Here is a 20,527-nt window from a genome sequence, read left to right on the forward strand (position 1 = left end):
TGACGTACTCGTACTGAACCAAGCTTGACTGCTTTGATTGGCGTCCTACCCAGCATACCAAGCATAACTAAAGGGACATATGCACCGGACACAAACAAGCTCTATTGGGACTGGTATAATTGTAGTCGGGCGGAAAAGTGGTACTTGAGCCGAGATTGGTAATGTTGTCTATCACTTGATGCAAATAACTCGTGTTATTCATTCGTAAATTGCCAGCTTTTATTCGCATGGACATGACAGCGTCGGTGACGGGCTTGGAAGACGTGTCATTGCACTGCATCTGTGACGGCCGTAGGCGGAGAGGCCGACGTTAGTGAGTTGATTTCTCCTTCTTTTTCTTTTTTTTGTCTTCTTTTTTTGGAAAAGTCTAAAATGGTGATGGTCAATATCCTGGCATCCTGGAAGAATCGGCTTTCTCCGCCATGGAATGACTCTGCAGCGGACTGTCGAGCCCTACATTAGCGTCAGCAAATTGTCACCCACAGGCTGCAATTCCAATCGCTTTTAGTATATTTTATAGCTTGTTGATTTGTTTCACTAATTGCAGAGTCAATAGAGTAAATACTCTGAAGTCACTTTTAGATTAGCATTGATATCAATTGCTTTCCAAAAGTGGAGAGCGGTAGCATGGTCAAAGCCAACGGTTTATCGCCTGAAATAATCTCGAGTTATAATTAGCAAAAAGTCTATCACAAAGGGAGCCATCTTAGTAGGCTTAACAAGTGTATTAAAAATTACAGCATACCTTATAATCTTAACGGTATAAAAGCGGTGTTTGGTCGCCATGTGCATCTGCAGTCCTCTCAATCGTTTCTTCACCATGTCGATATCACCACCTCAGCTGGCCAATCCTTGTTCGATAATTAACAAAGCATTCATCTGTGCGTTTATTTGAGACTGTCGTTTCTACCATCAATTCAGCCACCCAAACATTGTCTACAAAATGAAGCTCTCCGCTATTTCCGCTAGCTTGGCACTCGCTGCTGCCGCCTACGGTCACCCGGGTGCTGATGGTTCCAACCAACCCCCAGCACGGCCGACAAGTGCCGATTACTCACCGAGGGTTCTACAGTGGTGGGATGCCTGCTTCGAACTTTGCGGAACACAGATACGCTCAAAGGAGACGCCCGAGAATTTGGAAAAAATCGACGTTACAGCCCATTGTACACATCGTTGCAATGAATTACTCCCTTGGTATGTGCGTAAGGAACTAGAGATGTTGACGCTATTATCTGCGATGCCACGCAGGGAGTCAAAGAAACGTGGGCGGAATTTCAAGCAAAGGGGTTAATGCAAATATAAATGGTGGGTGAATATTGGTAAACCGTCCTCAAATTAAATATTCAGATACATAAACAGCTTATAGATTCAAGTTTCGACATTAAACCAGCATGGGTCTTGCCAACTCCAAGTGAAATACGGTATATAATGTTGCTTTGTACATGGAAAGGCTTACATGCTATTTCAAATCCCGTCGCGAGGCATTTTCTTAGTGCTATAGGAACTGTGCGTGAAATGGTTTCGCGTCGAATTTCCTGGCGAAAGCCATATTAGATCTGGGATTAACAAATTCCCCCCAAAATAAAACATACAAAACTGCCCTAGTACGAAGCCACTTGGCCACTGATACATCCAGCGGCAGTGCCCGGTAGGCTTTGACTGCACAAGGAGATTCGAAACGGGAGGGCTCATACTACCCAGGCATGCCCACGTGCGGCAGGAAAGGATGTGGTGGATGGTAACAAACCAGATTTGAATGGTACGTTTGGTGAACACGGCGAAGAAACAAGTGAAAGAAACCCGACGAGTCGTGATCAGTCTTGTTATGGCTACAGACGCGGGTGAAGCTTTTCTCATGACCAGCCGAACTATTGGGCAAGCATGTCGAGGAAGTGGAAGCTCGAACAAAGCCCCGACGAACCTGGGTGGATGCCAATCGGTCTGAATCGTGCCTTGCAAGACCTGCAATAAGTCATCTCGATATAGCAGCTCGTTCAATCCATGCAAAAAAAATGAAGCTCAAGGAGCACTGGGCGTCACAAGTTGCAGCATAATCTGATGCTTAATTCAGCGGTTGTCTGGCTTTACCACAGTAGCATGCGTCTTGTCTGAAGAACATGACACTGGATTGTTCTGGAAGATTTCCATGCATGGGGCACGGTGTCAAGTTTGGTCTGAACCTCAAGAGTCAAGCCTAGCTACAGATTCCAAGTCATGGGTGCAGCGACTGACAGGGTAAAGGCGCCCATTGTCGTCAAGATTCAATCGGTAGACTCAGCGCATGCAGCATAGAAAGCATGGATGAGAATAAGACTTTAATTCGCATTTCCTTGGCAGGTTCAACTCGGCGGCAGCTCCTTGAAATCCAGAGCAACTAAAGACGCCCGGAATCGAAGTGCAAGCTCTGGTACATTTATGACTTTGCAATAAAGCATCGGGTATTATATGTCTCCTCTGAAAGGACCAGACACAGCTGTTCATGACTTGTAAGAAGGTGCGATTTTATTGCCTCTTTTTGATAGCCGGTTCGAGAATCACGCGTTTTATTGTTTCGACGAGTCTTGTGCCGAAAAAAAGGCCCCATGGTTTTCCGAGGGGCACCCCAGTCTCGATTCGCCTACGAATTCACACTAGGCTGGACCCTATTCTCCGGTAGGTTAAACCGTCAACCGTGCAGCTTTATGCAGCCCCCTGGGACCCCCCCAGTCCACTTTATGCTCCCGCAGGTCGAAAGCTCGTTCAATATCAGACGCCGGGTTAACACGTCAACAGCCATCCGATTGCTGCAGCGTTAAATGTGCATAGTGCAGATCAGCAAACATCACCACCGCCAACCAGTCGTTACTGGGTGACGATGTCGACGCCGCACTCTGGAGAGGTGTACGGCAGGCGACTTGTTCCGCATGTGATTGACAGCATCGCCAACAGGGACCCGCGGCGGGAGTGCTTCTCGATTCCACGGTCGTCCAATCCCAAAGATGGATGGAGGGCAGTTTCATACGGTCAATACGCCAGCGCCATCGACCGCCTTGCGCATCACGTCGTCAAAACGTCTGGCGCACCACACCCAAAAGCGTTTCCCACCTTGGCGTATGTCGGCGAAAACAATGCCGTCTATCTCATCTTTGTCATTGCTGCCGTCAAGGCAGGCTACAAGGTAAGATTGCCACTCAGTGTGCTCCTATATGCATAATGCAGGAACAATGACTTATGCTTCAATCTCTAGGCATTATTTGTGTCTCCCCAAAATTCAGAAGAGACCCAGCTGCACCTTTTCCAGCTCACAGACTGCCACGTCATCTACCACGATGCCATGTTCCAGCGGTCGGTGCAGGCGTGGCTGGGCAAGCGACACGGGATGACGGCGAACCTCTTGGCGCCGCTGGACTTTTGGCTGGCGGACGAGGGCGCAGTCGCGCACTTCCCCTACGTCAGGACGGCAGAGGAAGCCGAGCGGGAACCGTTCGTCGTGCTGCACACGAGCGGGAGCACGGGGCCGCCGCAGCCCATCGTGGTGCAACACGGCCTGATCATGCTCGGCGACAAGCTGCACCGGCTGCCGGTCTGGAACGGGTCCGAGCCTGCGGTGCGCGGCCTGGCCCGCTCGCGGAGGAACCTGACGCCGATGCCGTTCTTCCACGCCGGTGGCCTGTACACCTTCTTCGGCTTCCACGTCTACTGGGAGAAGCCCGTCGCGTTTGCCATCACGGACGGGCCGCTCACGGCGGATTTCATACTGCAGCAGTTGGCGCACGCCCCGGCCGATGTGGATTCCATCTCGCTGCCGCCTTTGGTTTTGGAAGAGCTCAGCACTACGGACAGGGGATGCGAGGCGCTTGGCAGGATGAAGTTTGTGTTCTTTGGAGGAGGTGACTTTTTTCACTCTTTTCCTTTGCATATTAACAATAACAACCTATCTATTTGTCATGTTTTTACTAATCATTCTCTTTGATGCCAGGTAATCTTAATGAAGCGGCGGGCAAAAGACTGCTGGACCGAGGAGTCGTGCTGCAAAATTCATTCGGGTCGACCGAGTAAGTAGTTCTTTTTTTCTTTCATTTCGTTTTTGGGCCCAGTCATTCCTAAAACTGATTCTGATTCACAGATACGGCATGCTGCCATTTTATTGGCAGACCAACCCCCAAGAATACCAGTGGCTTCCGATCCACTCCGAGGTTCTCGGCGCCGAGTGGAGACCTGTCGCCGGAGAAGACGACGTGTTTGAGCTGGTGATCGTGCGCAAGGATGACCCCTCGAGCATCCAGGGCGTCTTTTACACTTTCCCAACTTTGGACGAGTGGAGCTCTGGGGACCTGTTCAAGAAACATCCGACGCTGCCCGACCACTGGAAGTACCACGGGCGCTGCGACGATTTGATAGTCTTGTCAAACGGCGAGAGGCTCAACCCTACCGCGGTGGAGAATGCCTTGAGTGGACATCCAAAAGTCAGGTCCGCCATCGTGGTGGGCACGATGCGATCCCAGCCTGCTGTGCTTATTGAGCCGGCCAGTCACCCGAGCGGCACAGAGGAAAAGGAGGCTCTGCTCGACGAGATTTGGCCTATTGTCCTCAAGGCCAACAGCGAACTGGCATCTCACGCACGGATAAGTAGGCAGCTCATCTTGATCACAAAGTCCGACAAGCCTTTCCACAGACTGGCCAATGACGCTGTCCATCGAGTCCCGTCCATCAAGCTGTACGAGCCAGAGGTGGACGAGCTCTACAGAGAGGCCGAGGCTGGATGGAAAGATGCTCAATGCAGCCTGGACCTTGGCTCGGAAGAGAGGCTCCTGCAGTCTGTCTGTCGTCTATTCCAGACGCTCACCTACTCAACCATCATCGAACCGGATACAGATTTTTTCTCAGCAGGCATCGATTCCGACCAGGTCGTCAACGCATGCCGCCTTCTCCGCAGCGAGCTCCGAGACAAGAGCAAAAGAATTAACCTGCAGAGTATCACCCCAAAGATCATCCACGCAAAGCCTTCCGCTCGCCGACTGACCGCAGAGCTGTGGGGTCAGCATATCGGCTCGGTCAATCCCGTCACCACAGACGCCGAAGCATCGCGCGCCATGTCGGGCCTGGTGGCCAAGTACACACAAGATCTACCCGAAGCACCCTTGATCAAGAAGCCCGCCGCCCGCACCTCGCAGCAGACCGTCGTGCTGACCGGCAGCACAGGCCGGCTGGGCGCCTACCTGCTCGACATGCTCGTCGCGGACCCAGCCGTGGCCAAGATCCTCTGCCTCAACCGCTCCCGCGACGGCCGCGCGCGCCAGCAGCGCCTCGACGCCTCGCGCGGCCTGCGCACCGACCTGACGGGCGTCGACTTTCTGCACGCGGACCTCGCCCGGCCGGACCTCGGCCTGGGCGTCGAGGGCTACGCGCAGATCCTCGCGAACGCGGACCGCGTCGTCCACGCGCAGTGGCCCGCCGACTCGAACCTGGCCCTGGCGGCGTTTGAGCCGCACGTCCGCGCCGTGCGCAACCTGGCGGACCTGTGCGCGGGCGCCACGCGCGACGTCCGGCTCGTGCTCGCGTCGACGGTGCGCAGCGCGACGGGCTGGGACGGCTCCGACGCGCGCCGCGTGCCGGCCGGGGCGTACGCGCAGGCCAGGCGGGTGGCGGAGCTGGTGCTCGACGCGGCGGCGCGGCGGTCGGGCTTGTCGGCGGCCGTGGTGCGCTTCGGGCAGATTGCTGGGCCCGAGGACCCCGCGGGGCTGTGGAGTCGCGACGAGTGGCTGCCGAGGCTGGTGGCGTCCTCGGTGAGATCTCTGGGCGTCCTGCCGCGGGATCTGGGCGCCATGAGCACCGTCGACTGGGTCACGGCCGAGGGCGCGGCCCGGTTGGTCTTGGAGGCTGCTGCGGGCCAGACAAAGGGGGTTTCGGGGGGCTGTTGCTACTACTACGGGGTTAATCCGCACGCGGGCCACTTTTCGACGCTGAGCGAAGCCATCAAGGGGTTTTATGGAGAGAGGGTCCGGGAGCTGGTTCCGTGGAGGGATTGGGTGGAGGCTTTGGAGGAGAGTGAGATGCAGGGAGGTAATGCTGAAAGCAATCCGGCTCTACAATTGTTGGATTTCTACAGGGGAACGCCGGACGACGAGATGATTGGTGATGCGAGGGTCTCGTTTACTTTGGACGAGACCCTCGAGGCCAGCACTAGCATGAGGGAGATGCGGCCCATCACCCCTGAGCTCATGGTTCAGTGGTGCCGCCGTTGGGATTTGTAGACTTGCGCGGTTAGTCATTAGACATTTGTTGGAAGCATCAAGCATTAAGCAGGAAGCATTAACCATCAAGCACTAAGCATGGAGCATTGAATATCAAGCATTAGACATCACGCATCATCTTGATTTAGTTTTCAAGGCACCATCAGTGGATTCACAACATAACGTTGCGTACCCCCTGTTCGGCACCCCCCCTGTTCGGCACCCTGAAAATCTAACAACGAAATGCCTACTTTTATAAACTGATTTAAATATAAAATTATCAACGGACAAAAATATAATCGTTTTCACGCTTCTCCGGTTCATTAACCTCTTCTTCATCAGCTAAAGGTTCCAAATTTTCTATATCATTTTCCTGCAATCCAATAATGTTCTGTTTGTTAACCAAAAGCTCGTTTGGATCCGGAACCACCCTCCTCCTTTTAACCGGCCGTATTGCCTCCAGTTGTGCTTCCAATAAGCTGATTTTTTGCTGGGCGCTAGCCAAAAGGGTATCTTTGGCTTCGAAGCTTTTTTGGACTTTTGCAAATAAAAGACGTGAAGTAGCGTTGGTTTTGTTGGATTGGGAAAGTTTTTGCAGTTGAAGTCGGATATCTCGGGTCGTTTTAGGGGGTAAATATAGGAGTTGAATACTATTTTGCAAGCAAAGAAGCATAAATTCGTCCGTTATATGTGATCCATGGCCATCCAAAACTAATAACCGCTTTTCAGGGGTTAAAGGTTGGGTATACGGAATAAACACCTTTTTTAACCATTCGATAGCCGTTTGGTTATTTGTCCACCCGTTTTCGGTTGCATGAAATTGCCAATTATCGAAAGGGCTTAAATCCGTGGGAAGCCATTGTTGTTGTACGTTTTTTCCCTTAAATATAACGAGGGGAGGGAGGGCAACGCCCGTAGCCGATATACATTCGATTATAGTCGTCCAACCACGCGTTCCGGGCTCTTTTCGTTGCAACGGCCGGATCCCGTTAAGCCCTAATACTAGGCCATTAGATCCTTTGCCTTCCATTATACCGGTTTCGTCCATATTCCAACGGTTTTCCGGTTTAATAGCGTTAATAACCGGGTTCGTAATATAAAGCCACCAAGATTTAATTACCTCCGTAGTAGCGCCATTAACCCGGGCGTTATCTATTCGACGGGGCCTTTGGGTTTTAAGGATTGGATAACGAGCCAAAAAACGAGTTATCCAACGTTTTCCAAGGCCTTTTGTCTCTCCGGCGGCTTGAAGAATTCGTTCGGCAAAAAAGCGTAATTCTTGATGCGTTGGCGGAAGCCCTAAAGCTGTTTGGGTAAGTACCCAATCAGCCAAATGCTTTTCCTGTTCCGTGGAAAGCCTTTGAAAAGGGTTTTGTGCTTTTTTATAAGGTTGAGAACCTTTAAGTCGACTTTGAAGTGTAGACCTAGGTATTCCCCATTTTCGGGAGGTTTTTGCAATTGGATTGCCATTATTGACGTCGTTAATTGCAGATATAAGCTGTTTTTCAGTATATTGCTTCATTGGAAAATGGAGAATTAAAATCAGAAAAAAGTAAATCCAAAAGTGACAGATTCATCGAGATATTTATAATAGAAGTTGGAGGATAAAAATAAAAGTGTTGTTATTTTTGGGTGCCGAACAGGGGGGGTGCCGAACAGGGGGTACGCAACGTTAACAGACTCGTCTCGCGTACTCGTTGGACACCGCCAGACCCAAAACCTTGCCCGGCGGTGTCTGCCCTCCGAGGTCGTGAAGCCAAGTTAGACCCTTACTCAAAGAAATACTTGTCGTGAGACTAAACGCGGTAGCTGTGGCCCTGTGGGCAAGACTCCTCGCACAAGAATCCTTCGATCGAAGAATGGTATGAGTCGCCACCGGTGCATGGGGGGAAAAGTCTCACTTTTTTGAAATTTGATTAAAGTTATTATTAGCCCCAACGATAAAAGAGTGCTAAACTCTCATTCTCCTCGGCAGTTACATTAGAACCAGCGTGCTCTTCCCTAGCTGCCATTTATTTTTTCGCTTTTCTTTACCAATTTGTCGGGTTATTACGCCGTACAATGCACCTTTTTCAGACATTTGAACACAATAGCCATGGCAGATCCTCCCGTCAAATTTCCTCGGCCCGCAACCTTCGGTTATTATGATACTAAATCTTGTTTAATCAATTTCCAAACCGTCTGGGTTCTTAAAGCTCATAAATTAGTGTATTATGCGTATTCTTAAAAGTATTGTAGCGTACTGGCGCCAACTACGTACTATAGTCGTACAGGTAAACATCCGTCCCATGGCTCAATTCGTCAATGGTGTGGGCCTAGTGGATGTTTCCGGCTTTAGAAATGATTTTTGCGAAAAGAATTCAGGTATTTAAAGCTCCCCGCGAACAGTTAAATTGGTAAAACGCACGCATAAACGTAGGGTAGCAAAAGGTTTTTTTTTGGTCCGTTGCCGTGGTATTATTCACCCGTAAGAATAGGGTTTGCAATAAATCATCAAATAAAAACATCATTTAATTTGTATGTTTATAATTGGAAAAGTCGAAATTTCTTGCATAATACCCTTCGGTAAATGAAAGAAAATGGGCTTTCACCTATTAATAACCTAATTAATACGCTAAAAATCTTATAATAGTATAACTATTATTAATTCGCCGGGCAAATGTGCGTGTTAATCTTACCACTAATATTGACAACGCTTTTGGAAACATGTTTCAATTTTTATATATAATCCTCGCCCAAATTAAATACGCTTATTGTGTTTACAGTCTTTCCACATTCAAATTATAACCCACTGTTACATATTTGCTTCTAAAACCCTCCAACTATTATCACTTATTCTGGTTGATACTGTTAACCTTTTTAAAAACAATCATTCCCTTTTTCCAATGAAACCTTCGATTGCATTCGTTTTACTTGCCTCGGCATGCGCTACGGCCAGTGCTATTCCTTCTAGAACTTCTCTAACTTCTGGCACCTCGAGAACTCCTATAACTCCTATAATAAATGGCCAAAATGATAACGGTCTTTCCGCGAGGACATCTCCAGCGGTGCCAGACTACGAAGCCCTTCTATCCATAGGTACTTTTGGCAATGTTTTGGGCAACAGCCCCGACGAAAAATACAACAACTGCTTGGATAAATGTCGTACTCGGATTATTGCAGGCCTGCGGGCTAACAACGACCCGATAGATGAAATGGGGGTCGAGCAGCATTGCAAGAACCACTGTTACAAACACAAAGTTTAGGGCAGGTTCAACTGGAACGTGCCATTTGGTTCCTTTGACCCAACGTAACGCGTCGGGCGTGCAAAAGTACTGCGTTGAAGTTGAGGTTGGAGTTGGGATTTCAGTTTAGGTTATATCATAGGATAGGCCAACATGTATTTTTAAGATTGCTCAGCAGCTATTAGCCTCTGCTCAACCTCAATATTTGGACCCGATTATGACTTGACCCCAGTTATTGAGAACCCCGTTACCACTCGCTTAATTGCTTCAGTTAATCGTACCTATACCTTGAGAGCAGGTTAGCCCGATACCTTGATCGTAACAGAACCAATCAGAAAATTTGCAGACTCTCTTGAAGCAGGCCTGCGTCGTTTTTGACGACCACGACAACTTGAAAGTTGTTGATCTTGATGGTACAAGCGAGATTCTTCAGACGTCCCTCTGGGCCCCGCAGCTTGATCAGTATTTTGTATTCCTTGATGACGAAACTTGCAGGGTGATACCGATTTAAAGCTGCCAATTTATTACCGCGCTGCCGGCATCCTCGTTGCAGGCCTGACCAAATATCGACTTGTCCGAGGTAATCTATTGAAATAGCTGTGCACCTTTTGTGCAAGGCGCACACAATCCTATACGGGTTCAAGTCTGGGAGAGAGGGATTTGGCCTTGTAAAACTGGTGGAAATTCCACATTCGAAACTGACAGACCAGCAAAGTCTTTGGTGGCTCAACTTTCATGCCCATGATCCCCCACCCCGACCGACAACATCCTCGACGCTAGGCTGCGAGTTAAGTATTGGGGCGCCGTGAACATTGTTTGCCGGCCCATTATCAAATCTATTCCGATGCGAGATTATCCGCCGACGCTGGAAAAAGAAAACCGCATTGTTGGGAGCAAGGATGCAACAGTGGCAGGTTTTCAACATTTAGCAACCTTTTGAGGCAGCAGCGGATGAGTTTTGAATTTGAAACTTTACGTTTCTTTGGCCTTCCACGACGGCTGCAAATTTGTTCATGGAGAAGAAGCTCAAGAACCGGCGGTTTATTTCAGATAAGCTTGTCAAACAATCAAGTGGACCACAAACATTGATGTTTGAGAGACAGCAATGCAAGTCAAATGCCATTATTCCCAACAGTAAAGGTTTCGGGTTGTATTTGGAGATGGAAGCTTGTGGGGCGGGGACAGGGAGAGGAAGACGGGATGGTACGGGTTTACACAATGCATGCAACTGAAGTGATACTAGCACACTTTGCATTCAATAAAGCGATGTTTGCATCAAATCCGGCTTTTAGATAAATTTGCTTGACGGGTTGACCCAAGCTACAGACTGAACCTAGTTCTGGATCGTGCTAGACTCGATCTCTATCCCGATCTCTATCCAAGATACAATGTTTTCTCCGCAGCTGGTTTGCTTTCAAGTCTGCATTCTAGCCCTTTTGCCTGCACGAAAGCGTCGTAACAACGGAGACTCAGTTGCACCTGAAAGTCGTCATCGGGGGAGCAGGTATCGGGGCCTCCGTAGCTCGCCGTGAAGCAGGTCAAGATTTTCATGTGGGTTCAAAGCAATAACAATGAAATCCGGACTGGGCGTGAGCCGCGTGACTAAGAATGCCTGAAGTCCCACAGGAATACGAACAATCCAACGCCCCGAACGAAAGGGTGCCGTGACTGCGTTGCAGGTCAACTCGACAGTTAGGCTTCGTCGGTGTTGGGTCGAGCCAGAGGATTCCTAAGTCACGACCACAAAATGATGTGAGGGACGAGACAACCCAAGACCAAGACTAAAACACTGACGGTTTTTAGCTCATTTTGCTCATTTTGCATCGAGCTGGTGGTCACGGAAGACACTTAGTGGCCATGTATAAGCCGGTGTAAGGCTCATGGGGCTCGAGGAAAGATGATGGGTCAAATAAGTGTTATGAAGTGTATGTACATAGTATGAAGATTTATCATTGGTTCCAAGCGTCAGACTGCAAGCAATGGAGAACTATATCTAAAGACGTGTCGGTTTGAAATCTCGGTGAATTCTTACCAGACATAGAGGCGTCCACAGGTTTGAGGTTGGAAAACGAGTCCAGGCGCTTCTCCATACTCGTCATTTGCTCCAATGTTTACGACCCCTTCTTGTCTGCGATTTAACACCAAAACCTCCCTCAAACTCTCCCAGACCCCTTTCCTTCGTCTTCGTCATGAGGCCCATCTGCAGATCCATGGACCTCATCGCCCGCTCGACCAGCGTCAGCCACCCGTCTGGCCTCGGCAGGCCCGTATCCATGCACCATCAACCTGCTCCCCTGCCTACGCAGCGTGGCGGGGAATCACCTCGCACCATTGGGTCTGCGCAAGACAAATGGTCCTGCAGAAAGGATATGCTCGGCCACCTGGAACGTGAACACGCAGGCAAAAGGCGCTCAGGTGCTTCCGGCTTGTAGTGGAGGCTCCTCTATCAAGACGTCGTTCACGTGCGAGACCAGCTCCAGGACCTCCTTGGCGACTTGACAGAGCTGCTGTCCGACTGCCTCCGCCTTGGGATCCAGCCAGGAGCACTCTGGTGGCCCGCTGGGTCCGAAAGGCGGCTGTAGCTGCCCGTCGAATGTGGGCTGCTGCTTGAGCTGCTGCTTGAGCCTCGTCGCCAGTGCATGGCTTTCTGTTCCGAGAGTTTAGAGGCCCATTGTAGGTGTTGAAAGATGAGAGATTCCATTTCAAGGTCGTGGAATGTTGAGATACTTGTGAATAAGTCGTTGAATGTGAAAAATATTGTCTGATGTGCATTCAAAAGGGATGAATGATGCGGTGAGGCCTGTCAACAATCAATGTCCTCGAAAGCTATCTTCACCCTCGTACGTTTGAATGACGGATTCCCGATCCTGCTTGTTGGCGTTTTAGAGTCAAGAGACGCACTGCACCATATGGTTAATTCCCTCTTTCTAGACCAGTAGTTCTCTCCAAAAATTTCGTTAACGATATCAATTCATTTTACTTTACAAAGTTATTTACTTAGTTGGCAAATGAACCATTCCAAAACCATGATTATGGATTGGTGCATAATCAGGGTCCCCCGAAACTGATCTGACAAGGTTAATGCAGCATCCCCACTAACCTCAACTTCTGTAATGGGCACGCACGCTCGCTTTAAGGTTTAGGTAAAAGCTGTCCCTCAAACAAAGCCTCAAACCCTAGTCGCTGGGAAAAGGCTCTGCGTGGTTCGTGTCTGGCCTCTAGGCAATATCAGGCAGGGCAAGTCGTAATATTCCCGACCCCTCAGTGGGGTTTCCGTTTCGTCTCCAGACCGAGAGAAAAACAGCCATATTCGGCATCAACAGGGTACGGCCCGTCGGATTGGTTTTCAAGACTGGGATCTGGAGAAGAACGAAAAAAACGTTGAATCGGCACCACGCATTTCTTTGTTTCGTTTAGGTGGGGTGGTTACATCTACTATAGTACTCGCTTAACCGTTCCTGTGGACCTGTATTGTCACCTAGGCACTGGGGTATCATCAGGTATGCCTCCCTTGTCCCTGGCCAAAAAGGCGAAAAGGCAACGGGCAAGGGCTCGTCGACCATTGTCAGGAATACATCCGAACTTGCAACAGTGGTTGAGATGACGATCAAGGCCAAATTCCTGCTTGGGAACCTTACAGTAGGGCTGTAGAGTGTGGATAAGGTGGGTAGATGGTGCCACGGACACGCTTTTCTCAACCCTTGACCGTTTTGTCCATGTTTGTACTTTTCTACTTGGGCAAATGAACTAATAGAGATCTCCTTCGAAACAAATCCTCCGTTTGCAGGCGTCTGAAAGTTACTGGCCCTGGCCGAAACACTAACGTTGAGCTCCACATCTCCGACCCCCCTAAAGTCCGGCCCCTAAAAATATCTACTCAGCCACGTCAACCCTTTGTTTTATTTTATAAATATCTAGACGAATTTTTCACTTTAGAACTTGATTTTTGAAGATTCTTGCTCCAAACCTTCCAATGAAACAGTACACTGAAAATCAGCTTCTTGCTGCCATTTCTGACATAAGAAATGGCAAATCAGTTCACAAAACCTCGCAAAAATGGGGTATTCCTCGGAGTACCCTTCACGATCGTTTAAAGGGGGCCCAGTCAATTCAACAAGCGAAAAGATTTTGTCAAAGGCTTTCACAGGAGCAGGAAACCTATTTGGCAGATTGGGTACTTGCGCAGGCCGCGTTAGGCCTTCCGCCAACGCATCAAGAACTACGCTATTTTGCGGAACGAATTCTTCAGGCCGCCGGAGAAAGAAAAAGCCTTGGGAAACATTGGGTTAGCCGTTTTATAGCCCGATATCCAATTTTGAAAACCCAAAGACCCCGGCGAATAGAAAATGCCCGGGTTAATGGGGCTACAACCGAGGTAATTAAATCTTGGTGGTCCTATTTGAAAAATCCCGTTGTCGATACTATAAAACCGGCCAACCGTTGGAATATGGACGAAACAGGTATAATGGAAGGCAAAGGATCTAATGGCCTGGTGTTAGGGCGTAATAAAATCCGGCCATTACAGCGAAAAGAGCCTGGAACGCGGGGTTGGACGAGCATAATCGAATGTGTATCAGCTACGGGGGCTGTTATACCTCCCCTCGTTATATTTAAGGGGAAAAACGTACAGCAACAATGGTTTCCAGCTGATTTAAGTCCTTTCGATACCTGGCAATTTCATGCAACCGAAAACGGGTGGACAAATAATGAAACAGGTATCGAATGGTTAAAAAAGGTGTTTATTCCGTATACCCAACCTTTAACCCCTGAAAAGCGGTTATTAGTTCTGGATGGCCATGGATCACATATAACGGACGAATTTATGCTTCTTTGCTTGCAAAACAATATTCAACTCCTATATTTACCCCCTCATTCGTCACACGTTCTTCAACCGTTGGATTTATCGGTTTTTGGGCCGTTAAAGGAAGCTTATCGACGTCACCTGGGATTTGTAAACCAGTTTTGCTGTTCAACGGTTGTTGGGAAACGAAACTTTCTACTTTGCTATCGAAAAGCCAGATCAAAAGCATTTATAGCAAAAACCATTCAATCTGGTTGGCGTACGACGGGGTTATGGCCGGTGAACTTGGCAAAACCACTTTTAAACCCTTTTTTATTAGAAAATAGCAACGCCAACGTCGAAAAAGGTAAAAATAACGGCTTCCAAAGGGATAAAACACCGGAAAATCCAACCCAAAAAATTAACGACCAGTCTTTACTTATTTGGAAAACCCCTAAAACGACCCGAGATATTCGACTTCAACTACAGGAAATTTCCCGGTCCGAAAAAAGTAACGCCACTTCACGGCTTTTGTTTGCAAAAGTCCAAAAAAGCTTCGAAACCAAGGATATCTTATTGGCTGAAGCTCAGCAAAAAATCAGTTTGTTAAAAGCAAAATTGGAGGCGGTACGGCCGGTCAAAAGGAAAAGGGTGATTCCGGATCCCAACGAGCTTTTGGTCAGCAAAAAAAACGTTTATGAAGCACAGGAAAATAATAGGGACTGTTTAGAAGCTTTGAACGATGGAGAAGAGGTTAGCGAACCGGGAGAGCCTGACAATGATTGTATTATTGTGCGTTGATAGGTTTACATTTAAATCGGTTTATAAAAGGGGTATTTCGTCGTTACATTTTTCAAGGGGGCCGGACTTTAGGGGGGTCGGAGATGTGGAGCCCAACGTTAGCTGAAAAACCTACGGTCTTATGCTTATTTTCACAAAGCAGTTTGATTGCGAGCTACTGTGGCATCTCTTTCAGTAACCATTTCAACCAGGTGGATCTTGTTTGTTTCAAAGGTCATCGAATTAGCACAAGTACAAAAGTAATTAGGGGCAACGACGCTTACGCCACTGCCACCCGCACTGCTAAAAGATTGATGACAAAGGGCTTATGGGCCTCAAGCTCTTCGTCTGCCTGCGGTGGTTGATGTGGGCCATCAAACTTCGGGGCTCTTACATCAGGTCGGCCGCATCATCAGCGAGGACAGGCCAACTGAGTTTGTTGAGGAAGTGTTGTCCTGCTCGAGATCAGCAGGTCTTTGAAGATCTAATACTAAGTGTGGAAGTGTCAAAACATGGTGGAACAGGAGTCGATGGAAAGCTGTGATTTTCCGCTGGCTACTCTCCGATCGGGCCCAACAGGCGAGCTCAAGGGGAACGAGGCTGAGATTCACATCATAGGCTGTGCCGCTGTGGTGTCAGCAAGTACCTTGTGTCGTCTTGTTGACGCCTTCGGGTTCTAACATCACCAGTTGCCAGGACTTGATGGTCTCGTTAGTTTTGATCCCCTTCTGTGCATTACAAGGCGCAGATGTAGTCTTTAGCGCAGGAAACAAGGTGGCCAGCGCCAAAAATGGCGTCCGTGTCAGCGCCCACTTTTGAGCCTATTGTCATCTCCCAATATCTACAGTCTACAGATCATCCTCCAGCGGGCTCAGGCCCTGAGGGGTGCCAATCTTGGTCTCAAACCACAGCTTCAGCCTCTCGACGCTCACCCTGTCCCTCATCCACGGCAGGAACGCAGCGGCGTTGGTGTTGGCGACCTTGGCAATGTCGCGGTCGAGCGGAAAACCGTTGGGCAGCGGCGCCACGTCGGTCCTGAGCGGCCAGTCCTGCGTCTCCTGCCTCTCCCTGCTCAGGAGCCAGTTGTGGAACAGCCTGGCGCCCTCGGGGTGCCGCGCGTCCCGGAGGATCCCGGCCGTCTGGGGCCACGCGACAAAGTTGGTCCGCGTCGGGTACGTCGAGGCGAGGGCCGGCCGGCCGCCGGACGTGGTGAAGCTGACGGCCTGCGCGTGGTCGGGCGAGGCGGCGATGGTCGACGGCGTCGCGGTGCCGCGGACCCATCGGGGCTTCTGGGCGAGCAGGGCGTCGAACCAGGCGATGCCTTTTTGCTGCATTCTTCCAAAACGGGAAGGGGGGGTATTTGGTAAGTTGTTTTTGACTTTTTTACATGTCGTCATCCGAGGAGGGGGGGTCGCTTACATGAGATGAAAGGCCCAGAGCACGGCATCGTCGTCGTTGGGGTACGTCAAGACAATCTTGCCCTTGAGCTCGGGCTTCAAAAAGTCGTCAAACTCCTCGACCGCCAGCCCGTTCGTCTTTGCCGGGTTCGCCACGATCCGCCAGGAGATGTAAAACACGCCGTGCCAAGCTCCCGTGGCCGAGTCCTTGGCCTCTGCGGGGATGCCGTCGAAGCCCTGCGGTTTGTAGTTGAGGAGCGCCCCCTGCTGGGCCCAGCGCGGGTAGTCGTGCAGGGTCTGCAGGATGATGCTGTCGGGCGTCACGGGGCCCCCCTTGGCCAGCTCCTCGTCCAGGCGCGAATCGTGATACTTGGACACGTCGACCGTCATGTTGAGCGTCATTCCTGGGAAGCGCGCCTCAAACGCTGCCTTGGTCGCGTCCTGCTGTGTTTTCTCATCACCGCCGTGCCAGACTGTCACAACTCCTCCCTCTGCCAGCGCGGCTTGGTGCAGCTCTTCCAGAGATCGCGTCTCCGTCTCCGGTTCGGCCTTGAATCCAAGCAGCCGATCACAACCTTGGACTGCACATCCAAAGAGTATGGAGGTGAGGGCGAAGGGAGCGCGCATGACTGGTTAGAAGCTCTGGGACGAGCTTGCTAATGAATGAAGGTGGCAAAATGCCGTTGACTGAGAATGAATGTGTTGGGAAGCAGCGGTACCCGAGGAGGCGCGTCTTCAGGCACCATTGGGTCTCAGCTTAGCTTATACAAAGACCAAGCCGTCGCTGCTTTCAACCTCACGGGTGGATTCTGCTAAGCAATATTAATGTGGCTGCATGGACTAATTGCTCTCTCAACAAGGCAAGTAAAAGAATATACATAGTTGAGTAAGTTGGAACTCTCCTTGTGCGCATAAAAGCTCGAGTCGTCCCGCAAAGATACATTACCGAGGTAGGCTTAGTATGTTCCATCCGAACCATCGGGACATTGCCCGTCTCTCGGACCATCATCTTTCATCTCAGCTCTACAGTCTGCACTCGTTCTTCAAAAGGTAGTTGTGTTGATGACAGCGATGGCGCACAGTCGAATTGTGGCTTTTATCGCTGATCGCCGGGAAAAGCTGGTGATGTGAGGGTACTATTTGATGTCACGAATTGAATATTCAAAAACTGCGACGGGAGAGAGTGAGCTGCGAGTGTAGCCTGTGTAGGTCTGGCGGACTAAACTAACTCGTCTACCCAGCCCATGTTGGCAATGCCGTTTTGCAAACACCGTTGGCGTCGGCTGGATCCAAATTACTTGGACTCAAGATCTTTCTGCGGGTTGTGACGTACACTTTTGATTCACCCATCTTCACCTAACCAAACATCGTAGTTCTCAGTTTTACATATATCCACGGATGCCAATGAGGAGCGATAAACCACCGTTTTGTAAACGGTGCTCGCTCTACAGTGTCATGTCCCCACATAATTTTAGGTTTATACTACTGGTATAATCCCTGGGGGTCAGGTTCATGGTATAGATGAACCCAGCTGGCCAAACGAGATAGGGTCGCAACATGCCTGAAAAAGGTTTGAGCGCGCAGATCAAGTCCAGACCCGGCACGGTGTACCAACTTTATCTCGTGCAGCGTCGTATGGGTGGCTTGTGTAATGAAACCTCATTTTTTCTACCCGACCAATCTCCAATATTCATTCAACGTAGCTGCTCAAAGAGGTCACCACTTTTTATGCAGTGACAGTCACAGCGGTTGTGGATGCAAACGAACAGACAAAGAGGGGTAAGGTAGACGAGGTTCAGAGCAAAGACAGGAAAGGCTTGTTATAGCAGAGAACCTGCCACCTGCTCCTACAACAATCAGGTTTTGTCTCCAGTAACCTGCAAATGGCCGCTTCAATGGAAGAGCGACATGATGATCTTCTAATGCAAAGGATGCCATCTGAAGAAGATGAACAGGATTTCGAAGAGGTGGACGAGCTGATTGACCCAAAGTCACCCGAGGAACTAGATATCCTCGGTTTATTACTCCTAACATGTCCTAGCCTCGGACTCCAAGTTTACTGGTTTTTACTCCAGTCCAGCGGCACGGTTCGTAAAATGCAAGCCGTTTTGCCACATGCCCAGCTCTGTACTGATCAAATGAGAAACAAAACCAAAACAGCCCTACCTACGCTCGCTTGGTTTGGATGGCGCCAGCATCTCGATCATCTGGGCGCTGGGGCCCATATTCGGCGCCTTTGTGCAGCCCATTCTCGGCAGTCTGAGCGACGAGATCCACCACCCGCTGTGCCGCCGCAAGCCGTTTATGATGGGCGGCTCGCTGCTCGTCATGCTGTCGACCCTCGCCATGGCCTGCGCCCAAGAGCTCACCCCCGACCCGCTCGCCACCCCGTGGCAGCCGCGCGCCCTGGCCGTGGTCTGCCTGGTCGTCATCCTGCTGGCCCTCAGCGCATACTCGGTCGGCGTGCGGGCGATCGTCGTGGACAACTGCCCGCCGAGCCAGCAGTTTGCCGCCGCGGCCTGGTCGATGCGGTGGAACGTGCTGGGCTCGGCAACGCTCTCGACCGTGGGCTTCGTCGCCGTCGGTCGTCATCCCGACACCGACCCTGCGGTGACGTTCCGCACCCTCGCATGCGTCGCTGCCGTGTGCTCCGCCGCCACGGTTGGCCTGGTCTGCTGGTTCGCCCCGCGCGAAGCCACGCCGCGTTTCCGCTCCCCGGGGTCGTTTGGGTTGAGAAAGGTTCTGAGCCTGTGTGCACCGGGCGCGCTGGTGCGGCGGTGGCGTCGCTTGCCGCCGCTGACGAATAAAGTGTGCAACATACAGCTTTTGGGGTGGTGTGGCTGGTTCCCTATGCTTTATTACATGTCTAGGTACGTAAGAGAGCATTGTTTCGTTTCGAACGCTTGCGAGAGACTAACAATGCATCCTTCCAGCTACGCTTATGAAACCGGTAATCACTTTCACCCATGAGATCCCCTCACCCCTCTTAGTTTGAGAAACTACTGACAGAAATCCAATTCTAGCAATGTTGGAAATCTCTTCTGTCCAGGCCACACAGCGCGGGCTGGCCACCAAGTCCGTAGAGACGCAGGCGAAATCCTACCCGCTCTACGCATCCCTCTTCTTCTCCTTTGGCACCCTCTCGTCGACCCTCGTCCTGACCCTCGTCAACGCCAGCTCGTGTCCCAAAATCACCCTGCCGCGCATCTGGTTCCTCTCCCAGGTCCTCGCCACCGCCTCCCTCCTGCTCACCTTCCTCCTGTGTTCCACGCACGCCTCCCTGGCCCTTATTTGCTTTATGGGCGCCACCTGGACCGTGACCATGTGGGTGCCGTTTGCGCTCATCAACGCCGAGCTCGCCGAGCTGCGCACCGGCGTCGCCGGCGTGCAGGGCCTGCACAACATGGCCGTCTCGCTCCCGCAGATCGCCAGCGCGCTGGTCTGCGCCGCCGTGCTGGGCGCGCTGCGCCTCGCCGGCGTGGACGGTGGCGCCGTGTGGCTGCTCAGGCTGGCCGCCGTGCCGGTGGCGTGGTCCGCGTGGCTGATTTGGCGGCTGGATGGTGCGTCGAGGGACCTCTCGCCCGCGTGCTGACTCGGGGGTTTTTCGCAGCGCGGCTTGACTCGCCATGGGGCCGGGAAAGGGTGCAGGCGGGCAGTGGGGTCATTTACATGAAAACTCTTCAGACATGCTCATGAAAGCGAAAAAAAACAGCACACACACAACTCAGTTTTGTGTTTGCTGGCCGCCAAAAGGGCGTGGCCCAGCCCAGTCTAGTTTTCTTTTGGCAAAAAAAGTTGCTCTGCGTGCCCGACCAGCCCCCCTGATATTAAGCCCCTCATGGCCTGGAGAACACGAATCGCTGAGTGTCGGCTGCATGTTCAACGCGCCTGAGTCGCCAAACAGAATTCGACTAAAAACTCGTAGCCCCTCTCTCCCTGAATCGAATTCAGTCAAGCACCCAGCTTTGTTGAAAGGGCTTTTGGCGTATTTTTTTTTTCCAAGGTGACCTAGATAGCAGGCGCTTGACCACGTCGGTAATGTAAACGGTTAGGATCGACTGCGGTGTTGAATTAGATAGTTGCGTCATATTTGTAGTTTGCAATGGCTTTTGTCGGCGAATATAATACATTTAA

General features: G+C 50.7%; 5 protein-coding genes across 5 annotated transcripts; 3 read left to right on the forward strand and 2 right to left on the reverse strand.

Annotated features, from left to right (window-relative positions):
* Nucleotides 1–943: 943 nt before the first annotated feature.
* MGG_16378 (uncharacterized protein) lies at nt 944–1,291 on the forward strand (the record flags this gene model as incomplete). The annotated part of the gene is made up of 2 exons (XM_003710308.1): nt 944–1,198; nt 1,253–1,291. 2 exons carry the CDS (start codon nt 944–946, stop codon nt 1,289–1,291), a joined length of 294 nt encoding a protein of 97 aa, XP_003710356.1.
* Nucleotides 1,292–2,854: 1,563 nt separating this feature from the next.
* Nucleotides 2,855–6,283, forward strand: MGG_05491 (L-aminoadipate-semialdehyde dehydrogenase; the record flags this gene model as incomplete). Its single annotated transcript, XM_003710309.1, has 4 exons — nt 2,855–3,157; nt 3,227–3,869; nt 3,959–4,034; nt 4,106–6,283. 4 exons carry the CDS (start codon nt 2,855–2,857, stop codon nt 6,231–6,233), a joined length of 3,150 nt encoding a protein of 1,049 aa, XP_003710357.1. The 3' UTR covers nt 6,234–6,283.
* A 5,564-nt stretch (nt 6,284–11,847) lies between these two features.
* MGG_13085 (uncharacterized protein) lies at nt 11,848–12,999 on the reverse strand (the record flags this gene model as incomplete). Its single annotated transcript, XM_003710310.1, has 2 exons — nt 11,848–12,083; nt 12,873–12,999. The coding sequence occupies 2 exons, from the start codon at nt 12,997–12,999 to the stop codon at nt 11,848–11,850; spliced, it is 363 nt and encodes a 120-aa protein (XP_003710358.1).
* A 2,845-nt stretch (nt 13,000–15,844) lies between these two features.
* MGG_05493 (ABC-type Fe3+ transport system) lies at nt 15,845–17,020 on the reverse strand (the record flags this gene model as incomplete). Its single annotated transcript, XM_003710311.1, has 2 exons — nt 15,845–16,331; nt 16,416–17,020. The coding sequence occupies 2 exons, from the start codon at nt 17,018–17,020 to the stop codon at nt 15,845–15,847; spliced, it is 1,092 nt and encodes a 363-aa protein (XP_003710359.1).
* Nucleotides 17,021–17,950: 930 nt separating this feature from the next.
* Nucleotides 17,951–20,218, forward strand: MGG_13086 (uncharacterized protein; the record flags this gene model as incomplete). The annotated part of the gene is made up of 6 exons (XM_003710312.1): nt 17,951–18,026; nt 18,254–18,480; nt 18,554–19,263; nt 19,327–19,343; nt 19,417–19,953; nt 20,106–20,218. 6 exons carry the CDS (start codon nt 17,951–17,953, stop codon nt 20,216–20,218), a joined length of 1,680 nt encoding a protein of 559 aa, XP_003710360.1.
* Nucleotides 20,219–20,527: the final 309 nt, after the last annotated feature.

The sequence above is a fragment of the Pyricularia oryzae genome, chromosome 1 (genome assembly GCF_000002495.2).
Source record: "Pyricularia oryzae 70-15 chromosome 1, whole genome shotgun sequence".
NCBI lineage: Eukaryota > Fungi > Ascomycota > Sordariomycetes > Magnaporthales > Pyriculariaceae > Pyricularia > Pyricularia oryzae.